Source organism: Nicotiana tabacum, chromosome 19, assembly GCF_000715075.1.
Source record: "Nicotiana tabacum cultivar K326 chromosome 19, ASM71507v2, whole genome shotgun sequence".
NCBI lineage: Eukaryota > Viridiplantae > Streptophyta > Magnoliopsida > Solanales > Solanaceae > Nicotiana > Nicotiana tabacum.
This window is the reverse complement of record NC_134098.1, coordinates 116,158,557-116,176,373: the sequence shown is the minus strand read 5'-3', so window position 1 is coordinate 116,176,373 and position 17,817 is coordinate 116,158,557. Positions and strand designations below refer to the sequence as shown.

At 34.8% G+C, this 17,817-nt stretch overlaps 2 protein-coding genes across 3 annotated transcripts; one reads left to right on the top strand and one right to left on the bottom strand.

Annotated features, from left to right (window-relative positions):
- The first annotated feature begins 5,340 nt into the window (after positions 1–5,340).
- On the top strand, positions 5,341–5,721 carry LOC107799254 (uncharacterized). Its single transcript, XM_016622345.2, has one exon. It carries the CDS (start codon positions 5,341–5,343, stop codon positions 5,719–5,721), a length of 381 nt encoding a protein of 126 aa, XP_016477831.1.
- Positions 5,722–6,487: 766 nt separating this feature from the next.
- Positions 6,488–17,269, bottom strand: LOC107799253 (uncharacterized). Of its 2 annotated transcripts, none has more exons than XM_016622343.2 (19): positions 16,907–17,269; positions 16,293–16,402; positions 13,533–13,691; positions 13,129–13,194; positions 12,923–13,012; positions 12,492–12,794; positions 12,292–12,389; positions 11,809–11,844; positions 11,447–11,567; positions 11,038–11,274; positions 10,291–10,386; positions 10,112–10,177; positions 9,901–9,939; positions 9,697–9,831; positions 9,193–9,554; positions 8,899–8,992; positions 8,517–8,693; positions 8,147–8,263; positions 6,488–7,188 (listed from the first exon to the last, which is right to left on the bottom strand). In XM_016622343.2, exons 2-18 carry the CDS (start codon positions 16,389–16,391, stop codon positions 8,165–8,167), a joined length of 2,277 nt encoding a protein of 758 aa, XP_016477829.1. In that variant the 5' UTR covers positions 16,392–16,402; positions 16,907–17,269; the 3' UTR covers positions 6,488–7,188; positions 8,147–8,164. The 2 variants fall into 2 exon arrangements, with proteins under 2 accessions (XP_016477829.1, XP_016477830.1); XM_016622344.2 differs by having other exon boundaries at positions 16,911–17,266.
- Between the last annotated feature and the right edge of the window lie 548 nt (positions 17,270–17,817).

Below are 17,817 nucleotides of genomic sequence, written 5' to 3'. Positions count from 1 at the left end.
TTTGTACTTCTCTCTTCAAATACTTTGATATGTGAAATTCATCCATTTGAGTAGAAATTTTTTTCTTAAAGACTTTTTTTTTATGTGACGTCTCATTTCTATCCCCATCAAATATTTAATACAACAATTTGGGTGGATATTAATCTTTTCTAGATTCGCTGTCATTGTTGAGCAATAATGAATAAAATTAACATTGATCTTCTCTAGATTTGCTGTCATTATTGAGCAATAATAAATAAAAATAATCATTACATTAGTGTTCTTGTTTGACAAAGTTAAGTACATCCCTATCTGAAGTGATATTTGGTTAGTGATGTTGCCTAAAACTGCATAAAATTGCTTTTATTCCCACCTAAATTTTATAGAACGAAGAATAAAATACCTTTATTACTAACACTGTATTATTAATATCCTATTATAATCCGTACATAATATGTTTCTAAACTATACTATTTTTCTTCTTCATCCATGCATAACTTGCTTCAAAACCAAAGGATCCCTCCCTAAGGTCATATAAATTATTTGTATAACTTATTTGGAGTATTGTGTTTCTTTAAACAATTATCCCATACAGTAGAGAAGTTCTATGAAAACACAAAATCAGAACTCATATAGAGCAATTCTGTGGGTAGAGTTAACAACGACCTTAATGTTAATTTGTACCCATTTTTTAAATTTTTTTTAACTAGTACCCAAAGTTTAAATAACTTAAGCCTTTTTCTCCTCTTTCTTCTTCTTCTTCTTCTTCGTGTGACAATAAATTTATATTGTGTTTGTGAACATATTTTAAGGTAGTTTATGGTGTTTTACAATGGTGAGCTGTTGTGACACTTTATTTATTTTTACTACTAATTAGGATTTCTTCTACTTTTTTTTCTTAATTGTAAAATGGATTCGTTAGAATTATTGTTGTTTTGACAAATTGATGATTAGGTTTTGTTCTTGATGATATTTGAAGGTTATTTTTCAAATTTGAGCTCATTTGGAGTAGATTTAGGTGTTAAATCGTATATTGATTGTTAAAATTCTAAGAACAAATTTATGTTTCTCCACAATTTGAACTCCAGTCCTATTTGGCCTCAAGTGCATGAAACCATTGGTTTCACTTCAGGCCTATTTGGCCTTATGTGCATCTATAGTATAATTTTTTCACTTCGGGCTAATTTTTTTTAAATTCCACACCAGATAAGTCTGAGGTTGATCGTAAAGTGTAGGCTTGCTTGCAAAGTGGGTATAACTTCAATTGTGACCCCAAAACCGAGTATAGATGCAAAAAGCCCCGACCTTAATTACATTATAGAAATGAGAACACCCTCCCCCACCACCCCCCCCCACCCCCCCACCCCAAAAAAACACATAAATAGCTCAAAAATCCATTTCTATTTTCCCAAAAATTTCATTTACCTTTTCCTCTTCTCTTATAGCCTGTTTGGCCAAGCAGGAGAAATCAGCTTATTTTGAGAAGTACTTTTTTCAAAAGTGCTTTTGAAAAAAGTATTTTTGCAGAAAAACAGTTTGTGTTTGGCTAATCACTTTGAAAAGCACTTTTGACCAATAATTTGTGTTTGGCCAAGCTTTTCAGAAAGTGCTTTTAAGTATCAAATTACGAATAAGGACATGAATAGATTTGCTTAATAGTTAATATTATAAGTATAAAAAAATAATCTTAAAATTTTGTTCTTACATGCAATAATTAAATCTTTTCATTTTATTTAAGTAAAATATGAAAATAAAATTTTAAAATACTTAATTCTTTTAATATAAGTTAAATATATTAAAAATCATTCAACAAAATATAAAAATATTCACCCCTAAAGTCACCATATATTAGAAAGTTATCCTAAAAATAATAAGAAATTATTATACATTAATATCCTAAGTATTAGGTTTAACGGTTATTTTGGTATATACTATATTTTGTTAAGGGTATTTTTGGTAAGAAGAAAAGTCAAAACTACTTCTGCTTCTGCTTTTGGGAAGAAGCTACTTTTTCTGCTTCTCAGAAACTGCTTCTGCTTCTTCCCAAAAGCACTTTTTTCCCCAAAACAACTTGACCCCCCAAAAAAAAAAAAAACTTGGCCAAACACCTCAAGTTAGGGGGAAAAGTGCTTTTGAGAAAGAAAAAAAAAATATTTTTGGCCTCTTGAGAAACTTGGCCAAACATGCTATTATACTGCATGGGCTTGGATCTGCTGGGATCAAATTATAAAAATTACACGTGGCGCCCTATTTGGTCGTCCCCATTTAACCCATACCCACTTTTAAAAAAAGTTTTAACTTGTACCCACTGTTTAAACAATTTCAAGCATCTCTATCATCCTCCTTCTCTTCCTTCGTTAATAGTTGTACCCACTGTCTTATTCATCTTGTTTCTTTCTTTCCTCTTTTATTTTCTCTTTCTTTATTTATTTCCATTAATTTTGGCTCTTTTGAAACTTAAGATCGCCGATTTTCCAAATATCTTACATGGAGCATAGTTATATATTTATACAAAGCGTGAATGTTCTATCATATTTATTTAACCTATGGGTTCGGTCAAATTACTATTTTTCCCTCAAAAATAAAACTTCAAATCTCTTCATGTCGAAAATATTTTTCATTCTTTAATCTTTGAAATGAACAGCATCAATCGATGTTAATCATGATCTATTAAATTCATTGTTGTTTAGAACTTCAGCTCTAAGAATGCTGAAGTTCAATAAATATAAGCAAAAACTTCAGCTCCTAGAACGCTGAAGTTCAGTAAATACAAAACAAACTTCAGCCATGAAGTTCATCACAAACAAAACAAAGTTTCAGCTAAAACATGTTGAAATTTAGCAAATACAGAACAAAGCTTCAGCTAAAATATGCTAGAGTTTAGCAAATACAGAACAAAGCTTCAGTTACTAGAGCAATTACAAACAAAAACTTCAGCCAAAACATGTTGTTGTTTTATTGAACTCCAGTCTTATTTGGCCTTAAGTGCATGAAACCATTGGTTTCACTTCAGACCTATTTGGCCTTAAATGCATCTATAGTATAATTTTTTCACTTCGGGTTAATTTTTTTAAAATTCCATACCAGATAAGTTTGAGGTTGATCGTAAAGTGTAGGCTTGCTTGCAAAGTGGGTATAACTACAATTGTGACCCCAAAACCGAGTATAGATGCAAAAAGCCCCGACCTTAATTACATTATAGAAATGAGAACACCCTCCCCCACCACCCCCCCCCACCCCCCCACCCCAAAAAAACACATAAATAGCTCAAAAATCCATTTCTATTTTCCCAAAAATTTCATTTACCTTTTCCTCTTCTCTTATAGCCTGTTTGGCCAAGCAGGAGAAATCAGCTTATTTTGAGAAGTACTTTTTTCAAAAGTGCTTTTGAAAAAAGTATTTTTGCAGAAAAACAGTTTGTGTTTGGCTAATCACTTTGAAAAGCACTTTTGACCAATAATTTGTGTTTGGCCAAGCTTTTCAGAAAGTGCTTTTAAGTATCAAATTACGAATAAGGACATGAATAGATTTGCTTAATAGTTAATATTATAAGTATAAAAAAATAATCTTAAAATTTTGTTCTTACATGCAATAATTCAATCTTTTTATTTTATTTAAGTAAAATATGAAAATAAAATTTAAAAATACTTAATTCTTTTAATATAAGTTAAATATATTAAGAATCATTCAACAAATATAAAAGCATTCACCCCTAAAGTCACTATATATTAGAAAGCTATCCTAAAAATAATAAGAAATTATTATACATTAATATCCTAAGTATTAAATTTAACGGTTATTTTGGTATATACTATATTTTGTTAAGGGTATTTTTTGTAAGAATAAAAGTCAAAACTACTTCTGCTTCTGGTTTTGGGAAGAAGCTACTTTTTTCTGCTTCTCAAAAACTGCTTCTGCTTCTTCCCAAAAGCACTTTTTTCCCAAACAAAGCTTGGCCAAACACCTCAAGTTAGGGAAAAAAATGCTTTTGAAAAAGAAAAAAAATACTTTTGTCCTCTTGAGAAGCTTGGCCAAACATGCTATTATACTGCATGGGCTTGGATCTGCTGGGATCAAATTGTAAAAATTGCACGTGGCGCCCTATTTGGTCGCCCCCATTTAACCTATACCCACTTTTTAAAAAGATTTTAACTTGTACCCATTGTTTAAACAATTTCAAGCATCTCTCTCCTCCTCCTTCTCCTCCTTCGTTAATAGTTGTACCCACTGTCTTATTCATCTAGTTTCTTTCCTTCCTCTTTTATTTTCTCTTTCTTTATTTATTTCCATTAATTTTGGCTCTTTTGAAACTTAAGATCGCCGATTTTTCAAATATCTTACATGGAGCGTAGTTATATATTTATACAGCGTGAATGTTTTATCATATTTATTTAACCTACGGATTCGGTAAAATTACTATTTTTCCCTCAAAAATAAAACTTCAGACCTCTTCATATCGAAAATATTTTTCATTCTTTAATCTTTGAAATGAACAACATCAATTGTTGTTAATCATGGTCTATTAAATTCATTGTTGTTTAAAACTTCAGCTCTAAGAATGCTGAAGTTCAACAAATATAAGCAAAAACTTCAGCTCCTAGAACGCTGAAGTTCAGCAAATACAAAACAAACTTCACCCCTGAAGTTCATCACAAACAGAACAAAGCTTCAGCTAAAACATGCTGAAGTTCAGCAAATACAGAACAAAGCTTCAGCTAAAACATGCTAGAGTTCAGTAAATACAAAATAAATCACCAGCTACTAGAATGCTGAAGTGCAGCAATTACAAACAAAAACTTGAGCCAAAACATACTGTTGTTTTATTGAAATGAAGTTTGTCATTTGCCCTAGAATGCTGAAGTGCAGCAATTACAAACAAAAACTTCAGCCAAAACATGATATTTTTTTATTGAACTGAAGTTTTCCATTTGCACTATGAACTGAAGTTTGCCATTTGCACTATGAACTGAAATTTGCGTGATTGCCTTTGCAAGTTAGGCCATCATGCAAAATATCTGAATTTTTGCTACACTTTAGGCAAAACATTCTGAAGTTCAAATTTCAGACATAAATTTTTGCTACTTTAGGCCCGTATGTCTGAAGTTACGCGAAAAGTAGGTACGCTTGCAATTGTTTTTGCAAAACGAGTATAAGTTAAAATGTGACCCAAAAAGTGGGTATAGATGCAAATCCCCGATCAAATTGGGTCATGAGTGAGGCCCATTATTGTCCAACCTGATGACTAGGTCTTTTAGTACTTAATGAAAAAAAATGAAATAGTATTATTTTTCTTAGATATGTCGGGTTAAATCCTTAATAAACTTGTTGAAATTCCCCGGTTCTGATAATTACAGGTATCCTATGCCTCCCTCGAAGAAAAGCAAAGGTAAAAGCAAGTCAGGCGAGTTAACTCAGCCGGCTGTTTCAACTCCCAAAATTCCGGCGTGCATCCGCGCCATTCCTCCGTCGTCCGTCGCCATCACGATCCACGCGAAGCCAGGGTCCAAAATCGCCACCGTCACTGACTTGGATGACGATGCAGTTGGTGTTCAAATAGACGCACCTGCTAAAGATGGTGAAGCTAATGCTGCCCTAATCGATTATATAAGCTCCGTTGTTGGGGTCAAAAGAAGACAAGTTTCTATAGGTTCTGGTTCGAAATCCAGGGATAAGGTCCTCATTGTGGAGGATGTTACTTTACAGGGAGTTTTTGATGCTCTCGCCAAAGTTTTGAAAGATTAGTAACAGACCAATGGTATCTTCACGTGGTATTGACGCTGATCAAAGGAAAAGAATTTACAGGGGAGAGCTCGAGATTCCTGACTCTGATCGTGTAAATAGGTGCCTAAATGTGCAAGTACATTTTATTACCTACTACTATTTTGTGTTGGTCTGTAGTGCTGTGAATTTCAACTGATGTTGCCAGATTCGGCTTCTCCATCTTTGCATTTAAAAAGTTCATGTCATTTGCTGGATAATTGAAATGTTTTTTGTTTGATGGAAAAGAAAAAAAAATCAAAGTCTCTCAACAGCAAGAAGGAATTTTACCGATAAGCCAACAGCTTCACAAAACTCTAAAGCATTTGGAGGAAGCTCTTCATTAAATTAAATTGTCCACACGGGATACATTTTTGCGTAGCAATTGAGATAGTATGGAACGTTTTCAAAATATTTCATCTTTGTGTGTTTCTTCAAATTATTATAGTCCAAATAGCGTCTTGAAAGTTAAGATACTAGTTAAATCATGAGAAAATCATTAAAAGATGGTGCATTAAGTTGCAAAATTTAATTGTTAATCTTGTGCTCTTAAACAATATTAGTAGTAAAGTTCTTAAGTAGAATCATTAACGGAAAAAAATGAATTTATTAAGATACTATATTGAACCTTTAGAGTATAAAGTGTCAAATTTGGAGATCCTGCAACTTTTAGCATTGTGGCAATGAACCTTATAATCCAAGTTTGTCTGATCCCAGCAAACACCATTATTTTTTTAGGACTGCACTTCTATTTTCCATCATTATTTCCAGAATATTTCATTCAAAACTTGAATGATTGATAGATATAGTTCTAAATACAGAAGCACAAAACTTCACCATGTCCGAAATTCAGAGCAACATCATAGCAACGTCAGTAAGAACTGGCTAGGTCGATGTAAAAACAATTTGCTCTGCTATGTAAATGCCTATCATCAAATCTTCCCCACTAAAACTGAGAATACTAATAACAAAGAAGATTTACAACGTAAATGAAACAGGAAAGAAAGTAAATATATAAATTAGTTTGGTCAGAAGAGGTAAATTTTACTTCCGGAGATTATTCACCTTCCCTACGGTTAGGTTGTTGGAAGACAATCCAAACATCCAAACCCTTGCATTTGCATTATAGCCTCATATATATAAATCTACAGGCTCCCGACATTGTCATGAGCTCTTTCTCTTGAGAATTCAGTCTCATGTACCCTCAAAACCAAAAATCCTTCCATTAGCAAATGCAAGCTTTCTATTTTTTCTAAAAGCGCCAAAAACCAAAATTCGATATTAATTACCACCTTAACGACGTGCAAACAGCAAAGTGGTCCTCGTGTGAATTTTCCTAATAATCCAACCACTTGAATCCCAGATCTACAAGGAAGCAATAAATCATGACAGCAGCCGGCAGCCAGTTGAATGCTAAACCTTTGTATATGATTTGCTCAAGCATGCCTTCCTCTGTATATGAATAAAAAAACAGAAAACATGTGATAGTTGTGGTTTCTCTATTTGCCTTTAGAAAACACTTATTCATATCATCTAAAAATAAAAGAATATCATGGCACCTATACCTCAAAACTACATTACATGCTGTAACGACCGTGGAAGAATCCAACTTTTCCTCATTTTACAACCAGCACCAATAAGCGAAAACAAGGGACAAATGAAAACCAAAGAGTTCTCCATTTTACTAGGTTTTATGTTTTGGTAAAGGGACGCAGGGAAAGAAGGAACATGCTCTAATACAAGTAGAAGCAAGGATTACCTGATAACAGTAATCAACTAGCCAATAATCAGAAGATTGAGGGAGGGAGAGAATTGGTTAGCAGATCCTTTGAAAGTCCAAGGCAGGGTTTTTGATTATTTTCAATTTGAAGGGAAGCAGGAAGAATATAGCAATGTCCATTTGCAAGGAAAACATAAGTTCTCAATAGTTTAGTCAATGCAGCAAGCTATCAAAGCAAAAGCAGACAAGCGTGAGCTAGCAAACAGGAGATCAAGTAAAACGTAGGTAGGACATATGATTGCATCTTTGAGATATATAGAGCAGTGCTCCTGACTAAGATTTTTGGTTTGTTTTGTCACGAAATCAGAGCTGGAGGTGAAACTGTCAGATTGTTTGGATATGTAACCAGGAACAGCAATTACAACTCTTAAATCATACTAATGGAATAGCGCTAAAGATTGTTATTTGTCACCACATAGCATGAGTATTTGGTCTGCATCAAAGCCCCAAACTAACTCCTTCTCATCTATCCCTTAACAACTAATCAACTCTAAATCACAACCAACCCACCAAAATAGCTCCATCCAAAAGAAAAAAAGATGGAAGCAATTGAACTGCCCCAAAAAAAAAAAAAAGGGTGGGGTGGGGAGGGGGGATACAAAATAGGTAAAGAAAAAATGATGAATATACCTGATAAAGATAATCCTATCACCTGCTCGTCAACACCCGGTAGTTGAGGACAAGATCTTCAGGTTTCTTCCATATATAGGCACGGACAGTTGCTAAGCTCATATCAGGAGATAAAACCTGGTAAAAGAACAAAAGGGAGTTCATTAACCAGAAATCAGAGTGAGCAGAGCCTACATATTACCAATTGACCAATTATCTACCACATCCTCCAACATATACAAAGATTGTTTGGCAGTCCTAATGCTAAAATATGACTTTCAAAGCTTCCATAAAGTACAAAAAGATGAAATGGAAACACAAAACAGTGCTTGAAATTAATTCTTAACCAGTTAAGCATACCACACACTAGAAGACAGAATCCTGAACTTGCCTGGTTATTGCACAAGATTTCTATAGATGGCTTAAGCTTTTGCCAAGGCTTCAACCCAGTCCGAAATAAGCCATCTCCTCCAAGAGCTGGGTGTGTAACCTGTCCTCCAGTTCCATCTGAGTTTATATTATCCATGGGTTTGTCAAGAACCATCTTTTCAACGACATAGTTGATGACCTGAAAAACAAATCAGTGCAACTTTGTCATATTCGTCCTCTACATAATGTAGATTATTTTGCAATAGATTTGTAAGAGAACCACGAAAAGAAAAATGTGCAAGTGTAGAATGCAGAACATAACAAGTGACGTGAGTAGCCAACAGGGGCCTCTGAAGATCACCACAACACTGAATAAACCAGAGATTCAAGGAAAAGATGCTTACTTTGTGAATTCTTAATATGCGAGGTGCACTCAGCTTTCCTTGGGTAAGGATCTGGACAGTAGAACCCTCACATGGATGCAAGTAGAAGCTACATCTGCAAACCCATTGAGAAAGAGGGGAAAAACTGGTCAGTGGAAAAAGTAATTTTGCACGTGAAGGAAGGATCATAACATGGAGATGTAACTGCCCTCCAGAAAGATTGCCTTTTAGTTGTAAAAAAATGCTACTATATAATATCAATATGCAAGCCAAGGACAGTGAACAACTTAGAAAACAGTTATATTGAAATATTACTTGGTATTTTCCCTGGGAGGCAAGCGATTGTTCATCACACAATCCATTACCCACCATGGCATGTCCTTCTCATCCTCCATTCCATCTAAATCAGTAATCTTTTTCCTCCATGGACCACTTTGAGAGCCCTCTGTAATAATTGATGGAGGGGATGCTGCTGAAAATTCGAAGGGGGGATATACTGCAGAATCATTGTCAGCATTACCATCTACTTCAACTCTTGATGCAGTCAAATTCCTTGTAGATACATCCTTTCCAGGTGGGGCTTCCCCATTGGCTGAAGCTTGAGATCCAAATCTCTGCTTTCGTTTGGTTAACCAATGAGCCAACAGCCCTTTAAGAGTTTCTCGAGCTAAATTAACCTAAGTATTAAAAAATCCAAACACAGAAGTTAGTTCATCTCTTGAATAAATATTTAGTAATACTTACCATTTCAAAAAGAAAATGGCAGCTAAATAAGATCTGAAATATCGAAAAGTTCAGATGAAGCGTATCAGTAAATACCTTGTCATCTTCAGGCTTCCCCGGAATGTTGAGGTCAGCAGAGTACATCTCAGCAGAAAAGCATTGTGGAGTATCCAGATGTACAGCCAGGCTTCCAAGCCTAGTGTCCACAGTGAACCATGCAGGGATGCTCACCTAAAGAGGCAAACAATATCAGAAGGAAATTTGCATATGAAAGTTGGAGAATTCTACAAAGATATTTACCATCTCAAAAAGTTCTTCTTTCTTCTTCTCAAATGAAACCTACATTTGAAAAAAGAAAAAAAAAACACGGTGAAAGGAAGTTAAGAGGACACAACAAAAAAGAACTTAGAGGCAGAAGGTGACAATTATCATAACTCAAAGGAAATTAAGTAAAAGCATTCTCAACACGTCATTATCACTTAGCACATCACTTGAAACATTACATTCTAACCTCTCCATAGTTGTGAATCACAGCACCTCTAGTGATCTCCCACAACTTCACTGTACCAGCAGCATCCTTTAAAAGCACAATCCAGAATCAGGTTACATGATTATATTCTTTCAAAGATAGTTTAACCCATTAAAAAAATAAGTCAGAAGCCACAAGGGAAAAAGGCAAGACAAATTTACCTTAGTCAGGACATGTCTTCTGTTGTTCAAAATCTCGTGTTGCACTATTCCTGGAGTTCCAGGAATGCTAAGAGATGGTTCTTTATAGACAGGCACCTACATTATTGGCCAACTGTCAGTTTTTCAAGATTTAAATATGTGAAGAAATAAAGAAAGAAAAGAATATTTGGGAATAAATTGCTTGCTTATTCCCTCAAACACTTTGGAATTTAAAGCAAAGGATCAACTACAATTGCTAAGTCACATAAGAAAAAGAAAAAGAAAAAGAAAAAGAAAAAGAAAAAAAGATTTTGACTTAGAAATACAAATGATCCATAGAGAGCACAAAAAATAATAAATCCTAATACTCTCCTCTTTAATAAGTTCCCGAATACAGTCTTACATATAGCAATTATGTTAGCATGTCAATAGACAATAGGCATTTGAATTTGATGAAACTTTCTTGGTTAGCCCAGGAGAACACAGAGCAAACAGAACATAAAAGGGCGAAATATTTCTTCTGTACACCTTGTAAACTCCATGAGAAATAAGAAAACCCAACATAAACTCAAAATCCAAATATATTCTTCATGTGCTCAGTCGTTAAACAGAAGCCAGTTTGCGATTCTCATAAGCATGTTCGTCTTTAAAATGCATCCTTTCTCAACAGGAATCTAAACCTAGCAGTTATTTTGGAACCAGGCAGATGCAATTACAAGTATGTTTAACCATAACATGAGAAAAGGATATAAAGGGGTTGAAACTCACAGGCGTAGATCCTTCTAGAGAAACCCTCGCCCTGGAAAAGGACAAATTTCCAGCCAAGAATGAGCCCCCTCTTTGAAAAACTTTCTGGGGATTACGCACTTCTGCAGGCCACATATGTACAGATGAATCAGTTGTGGCCACCCAAATGCCGTCATCATGCAATGCTAACTGCGAAATAGGGTGTTCCTTCGTGCAGAGCAATACACTCTCCCTTGTTGCCAAATCTGTCAAGTACAACTGCAAGTGCAAATTAAATTTAGCAAAGAGAACAATGGCTCTGAGAGCATAGAAATTCGGGCAGAGAGAGCTAGAGAGAGAGAGAGAGATATACATATATACATAAGAGAGAGAGAGAGAACCATTTTTTTTGCTAGAGCCATATTGGATAAGTTGTATCAAGTTCACTTACAGAGAGGTCTCTTCCACCACTATAAACATGACTAAATGTCGGAGTGCTAGCAAGTGACCATACAGAATCCATATGCACAGCATAAGAATGCACACATCTCTGCTGACCTAGATCCCACAGTCTGAAGAGTTGAAGGCAAAGTGAAGTTTCTAATCAGATGAAAAACAGACTAGTGTGAACACAAAATATGATTTGGAAAATATGTATGACCTCCTTTCACAAAACAATGCAGATAGCATAGCCAAGCTGTTTACTACACTAACATAAACTTGCCAGATTTTAAGGATTCAATCCCAAACCACCTACCACGCAAAGGAAGCCGTTGTCTATGAAAACTAGGTAATGGAACAATAGATACTTACCTAATCATGGAATCAGATGACCCAGATATGCAGAACCTACAAAAATGGAGTAAAATCGTTATTCAAAAGAATTCAATGGGTCGCACTACCCATACTCTGAAGGCACTAGGGATGCCTCGACCAATATAGGAACTTAACCCAAGTGCAAAACATCTAGATATGGATACAAAATGTACTTCTCTAAAGCTACGTGGAACATGGACCAATAATATAACTTCATGTTGGGAGACAGAACAATGCCGCCTGAGAGATCACAGTTTATTTATACATTTATTTTATGTATTTGATAATAACTTATATAGTATATTGTTTTACTATTAAGATTTTGTGAGTCTTAATATATTATTATGCCTAGACAATTAAATTAGCTTTTGCCACTTCTTTTTTGCAGCTAGAAGCAATGGTATTTAGATGAACAAAGAATATTGCAACTTGAGCTAAAAGCAGTCAAAATGCCTTCACAGCATCGCTTATCCAACATACCTGCCAGTAGAATCTATCAGTAGTGCCCTAATATTATCTGTATGACCTTTTAGCTTCATGGTCTTGGAACCAGTTCTTGGGTCCCAAACACGCACAACCTAGAAGAAAATCAGAACACAGTCATACACACAGCTGCTTTGGTAGTAAGCTAACTGCACATTCCAAAAGATTAAAAACTAACCTAACAACCAGAAATATACCTTCTCAGTTCCACCAGAAACAAGAAGGGATCCGCTCTCATTCATTGCCAATGCATATACTGACTCCTTATGGCCTTTTGCAGCCACAGGAATATATGCTTGAGACTGGGTGTGCAAGGAAATGTTATTGCTCGAACTAATAGGACGGATGCTTGTCATGGGCAATGAACTTCCTGAACTATTGACACCATTTGAACAGTCTTCTTCGGTTGCATCACCTGATTTAGATGTCGGAGCAAGTGCAGCTTCAAGATCCCATATGAATACCTCACCACCAAGACCAGCAGATGCAATAACATTACTCTGTTATTATGGTAACAACAAATCAGAAATTACAGGGAAATACTCACATTAAACCCGAAATATTCGGCCATAACTTTGATTCATCAAACGATTAATCAATACTAAAAGGTTTTGTAGAAAAATTGTACATTTTTTTCTGCTGAAGCTAGGCTGGTGACGTAATCAGAGTGCTGACGGAGTGTCTTAATACAAGAGCCCTCCGATAAGCCATCCCACACCTAATGATCCACATAAATTTTGCAGAGCAAAAGAAATTTCGAAATTAGCTTTATATAGAAACTGTAAAAGTTGTACACAAATTTATATAATAAAAAGTTCAAAAGAGAAATAAAACCTTGACTGTGGTGTCTGAGGAGCATGACACTAATCTGTTACTGCCTGTAAGAACTGCATCATTTACCTGCACAATTAATGAGCCCCAAGAACAACTCAACGTCTGTGATATTCACAATAAACATGATATAACAGGATATAGTTACATCACCAAATATTAAATTAAGCATCTCAAGGACAAGTCAACAACACATCCTGGTATGTGCACCAGGTTGCGAGATTCACTCATCTAATCTGCTGAATTCCACGCCAAAATGGAGCACTGCAGAAGCTAGGAACTAATACTTGGTGATCCTCATCTGAGGAACACATATTCTTCTCGAGTATATATATTGAAAACTAGATGAAATTAAACTTCAGCAGGAGCCCAGGGAAATAAAACTAGCAAGCCAGACAGGCCAGTACCCAGTCGACATGTGACTCAAATGTAGCAGAACAGGTGGCACCATCTTCAGCCAACGCCCATCTCTTTAATGTGCCATCTCTACTCCCAGTAAATAGGTAGTCACATCCATCAGCTGCTGATGACTTCAATACAGCCAAACAATTTACACCTGCACAATGCTGTAAACAGAAAAATGTCATGAACCAACGGTTATAAATCATTTAGCAGAGATGAAAAACAAAGTAACTGATCAGTATTTGTTGAACTGCAAAAAATGAAAGGTATACATGCAAAACTGATGCATTTAATGGATATATACTAATATAGTGTACCTGCAAAAAGTAGTGAAAGAAAGATGAACAATCTTCAAGATAACCACCTTGTAATAGAACTTAAATTAATTTAAGTCAAACTACATCAAGGAGTTCATTTCTTTCTCGGTTGCCAGGACAGGAGGTGAGATGGATCCTTCACATGAATACATTTTATAACAAACAACAAAAGATAGACAGAGAAGACGGAGACAGCATAACCTTTCAAAGATATAGATGTAAAAAGGGAAAATATTAATGACTTAAGTCACAGGAATGAATCTGAGTTAGCATAGAAACTTTTCAGCTTAATACAGAAGAAAGTGTCAGCTAATGCTACATTGCTTTGAATTGTAGATGGGAGTGATCTTGCAATTTGCTACCTAACTTAAAACATTTTACACTATACATAGGCTTCTTCAGAGCAGGCGTCAATGTATTTTAGAAAGCTTGATTGGAAAATTACTATTTCTAACTTAGTACTTATGTAATATTAAAAACTTAAAATAATAAAATTGACAAGAAAATACTGTTGGAATCACATATTCTCTTAAGTTGTGTTTGATCTATAGACAAAAGCACAATAAAATTGTAAGAGAAAGTATGTCCTACACTAGAAAGCTAGAAAAGATGTGATGTTTACAGAGAATTCATGCTACAATGTACTTATGGCTAAAGGGGGTAGAAGAGGACAGTGGCCTTGGAAGATGATTTGTAAATTAAAGCACAAGCTAACGTAGCTTGCATTGGATGGATAACAAGTTAAGAGCCCTGTTGACTCGTGGTATATAAATCTTGTACTTCACTGTTTTTGTGCACCTATTTGATGCTATGAAATCATCAGAAAAGAAAAGGAAAGGATAACAATTTTGGTAGCTAATATTGATATTTTAAATCACTACTTTATATTTTTAACATCCCCAAAACACATGGTAACTTTGATACAGAATGGTATTTTATCGGTAACAGCTCTCCATTTTTATTTTATTTTTTTGGGATGTGTAACGGCTCTCCGCCAATAAATAAGTAACATTGTATAATTTAGGAATCCATGCTAAGGCATTCGTACAAGATATTTAACAAGTCAAAGTATAACTGGTACACTGAGCATCCACTTAAAATTTGGTTATCAACGTAGGCAGAGCTGGACTAGATAAGCCTTCTCAGCTTTTTTTGTCTTTAATAGTAGAAGCAATGTACAAACAACCACACCCTTCAGCCCTTGAGAGAGAGAGAGAGAGATTCCATCCCTAGCTAGCATACTTCTTCGCCATTCAATTTATATCTTAACTTCTTTTTCTGAGAAGGAATTTATATCGTAACTTTAATAACCCAGATATACTCTTCTACAGCCCTTTCTCACACACGCTTCTATACAACCATCCACCATTCACTCCAACCGAGTACAGTAAAAGAGGCACCATCTCATCTGATCTCTACACCAACTAAAATGCAGCCCAATCCCATATGCTACACCTCATATTGTTTTTATCCTTTCCCATTTTAGCATATGTATATCGGTACCTTTGGCTGTATGTTAAAATTAAGGAGATGAAGTATAAAAAAATGAGCAACTCCTAGCAGCAAAAGAAGATATGGCGTGAACACTTTATGTTGCTGGTTGATCTCTGCTCAGTTGAACTTTCAAATCAAGGACATCCATTTTTTTTAGCAAAATGCAGCTTATGGCTGCTTCAAATAAACTACCACCTGAAAAGCGGTTGACTATCTTTATGATCTTTGGACCCCGCACATGGACATGTCATACAAATCTTAGGCACCCAAAAGAGAGGTAACAAAGAACGTCCAATGGTATCAGGGAGTAAGGGTGCCCTCAATGGGTGCCTTAGTAGTTGAATAGATGGAGTAACAACCTTGGGAACAAGCTTCAAATCTCAGGCGAGGCAATGCCAGGTGAATTCTTCACATCAATCTAAGCCTTAATGAAAGTTACCAAGTCATTGTGCTAGTGGGAAGTAGCAAGAATAGGTGGATTAATCAAAATGCACGCGAACGAACTTGGATATCACCATTATCAGTAAAAGTAAGGGAATAACGGCCTTTTTGGGAGTGTGGAACACTTTGAGAATGTTTTATTAGAACTGACGCTTGGAAAATAAAAAAAGTTAACTACCTTCCATCTCAAATTTGTCTAGGTCCGCATATGAATTCTCCTTATTCATTTCATTCTATGCACATCAATTTCATTCCAATACTAGATAATTTCTCTTTTCTGTCCAATCACATGGTGCTGCTTGAACCAAAAACGAAGCAATCACAATTTCCACTCCGCTTAGTTCAGCTTCCCGGCTATTCAGAATAGATAAATAAAACATAATGCGCATAAGAGAAGGATGAAAGTGAGGGAACCAGGGGCGGAGGACACTAAGGGAAACAATAAACATCAGCGGAAAAGTTAGTCACCATAGTTTACACAGAAAAAAAGACAGCTTTCAAACAATCACTAACCTTAGTGTCATCTGCATCATTCAAAACATATGTCAACCTCTTCTCCTTTCTAGGCCGAACCGAATTGGATGTGTTGCCTGCACTTGCTACACGGTGCATTGCAGAAATCCCTAACCAAAAAAATGTGTAGGCATTAATATTCTGTTTATGCGGGACAAAATCTCCAATCACTCTAAACCCCAAAAAGGAAATCTTTAATTTAGACCATACAAATATCCAAAATATTCATCAAGAACCAACCTGCAACTTACAACAACTCTATTCTAAGCAGATTATAGCCTTAGAATTTAATCTCGACCTCAATATTTCTCCAATTTCTTTCAACTCCAAATAAAATAATCTTTTATCAATTTCCATAAACACCCAAAAAAATTCACCGTGAACCCAATTCAAAAAATATCACGATCAATAACGAAAGCAATTGTTTACTCAATTATAAATAGAACAAAATCGGATCAAACAACGAGAACCTTTCCCAATTATAGACAAGTCAAACACTTAAAAATCAGAAATTTATCTAAATTCAGATACCCAAAAAAAGAATAACGGTGTGGTCACTATTCGGATTTGGTAAAAAATTAAAGAAGTGAAAATTATAGAGATAGAAAACCAACCTACTTCATTAAAATCTGCACAAAGACTGAAGCTTTGGGTGTGAAAAATAAACCCCTTTTAACGATTTAGGATACAATTGGTTGCTCCGATTTCTATTTAGGGCACTTTTCTCTCTCTTCGCTGTTGAGAGTGAAAGAAGATTGTAGGGAATTATCGGTGTGGTTATAGTCTGTGAGTTCGAGAGAGAGAGGTGTGTTTGTTTAATGCTTTCAATGCTTGGGGTTTGAGATGAACTGATCTTCCTTTGGAGCTTCCTTTTTCTTTCTTTTTTTTCTTTTCTTCTTTTCTACTTTTCTAATTCTAATCCAATACAGAACTCTTCTTCATTGTTTTTTTTTTCTTTTCTTTTGGTCAGTTGACCCATTATTATTTTTAGACGTATAACATTATATATTCTTTCAACTTTACATTTCACGCTCATATATGGGACACCACAAATAGTGTATCTTAAAAAGCTATTATTTCTTTTCAAAAGGGAATTATATAAAAGAAGTTTTTTCCTTTTTTTAATGTATGTAAATTAAGGTGAATGACACAGTTATATATAAAAATAAAATTATTTACCCTTACCTACTCATTTATTTTTTTACCCATTAAAATAATTATATTTCCTACCCATAATAGTTTTTATGGGAAATTTTTTCTTTTTTCTCCAATTTTTTTTATTTCTATTCTTCTTTTCTTTTTTCCTTTTTTCTTTCTTTTCTCCTTTTCTTTTTTCTCGTTTTCTTCTTCTTCTTTTTTTTCTCTTTTTCTATTCATTTATTTTTGCCCAAATCGTATTATTGTTATTTTTACCATAACTTATTTCACACTCAATTTTTACTCCTTCTTTATTTATTTTTTTATTTTTATTTTTATTTTCTTTATTTCTTGTTCCTTTTCTAATTCTATTAACTCTTTTTTCTTT

Bases quoted from the DNA above. Each gene is read 5' to 3' on its own strand.
- LOC107799254 (XM_016622345.2), top strand. From the start codon at position 5,341: ATGCCTCCCTCGAAGAAAAGCAAAGGTAAAAGCAAGTCAGGCGAGTTA.
- LOC107799253 (XM_016622343.2), bottom strand. From the start codon at position 16,391: ATGCACCGTGTAGCAAGTGCAGGCAACACATCCAATTCGGTTCGGCCT. The intron at 13,195-13,532 runs GTACTGGCCTGT...TTAATTGTGCAG, and splicing joins TTGAGTCACATGTCGACTGG to GTAAATGATGCAGTTCTTAC. The intron at 8,694-8,898 runs GTAAGCATCTTT...TTTGTTTTTCAG, and splicing joins GCATATTAAGAATTCACAAA to GTCATCAACTATGTCGTTGA.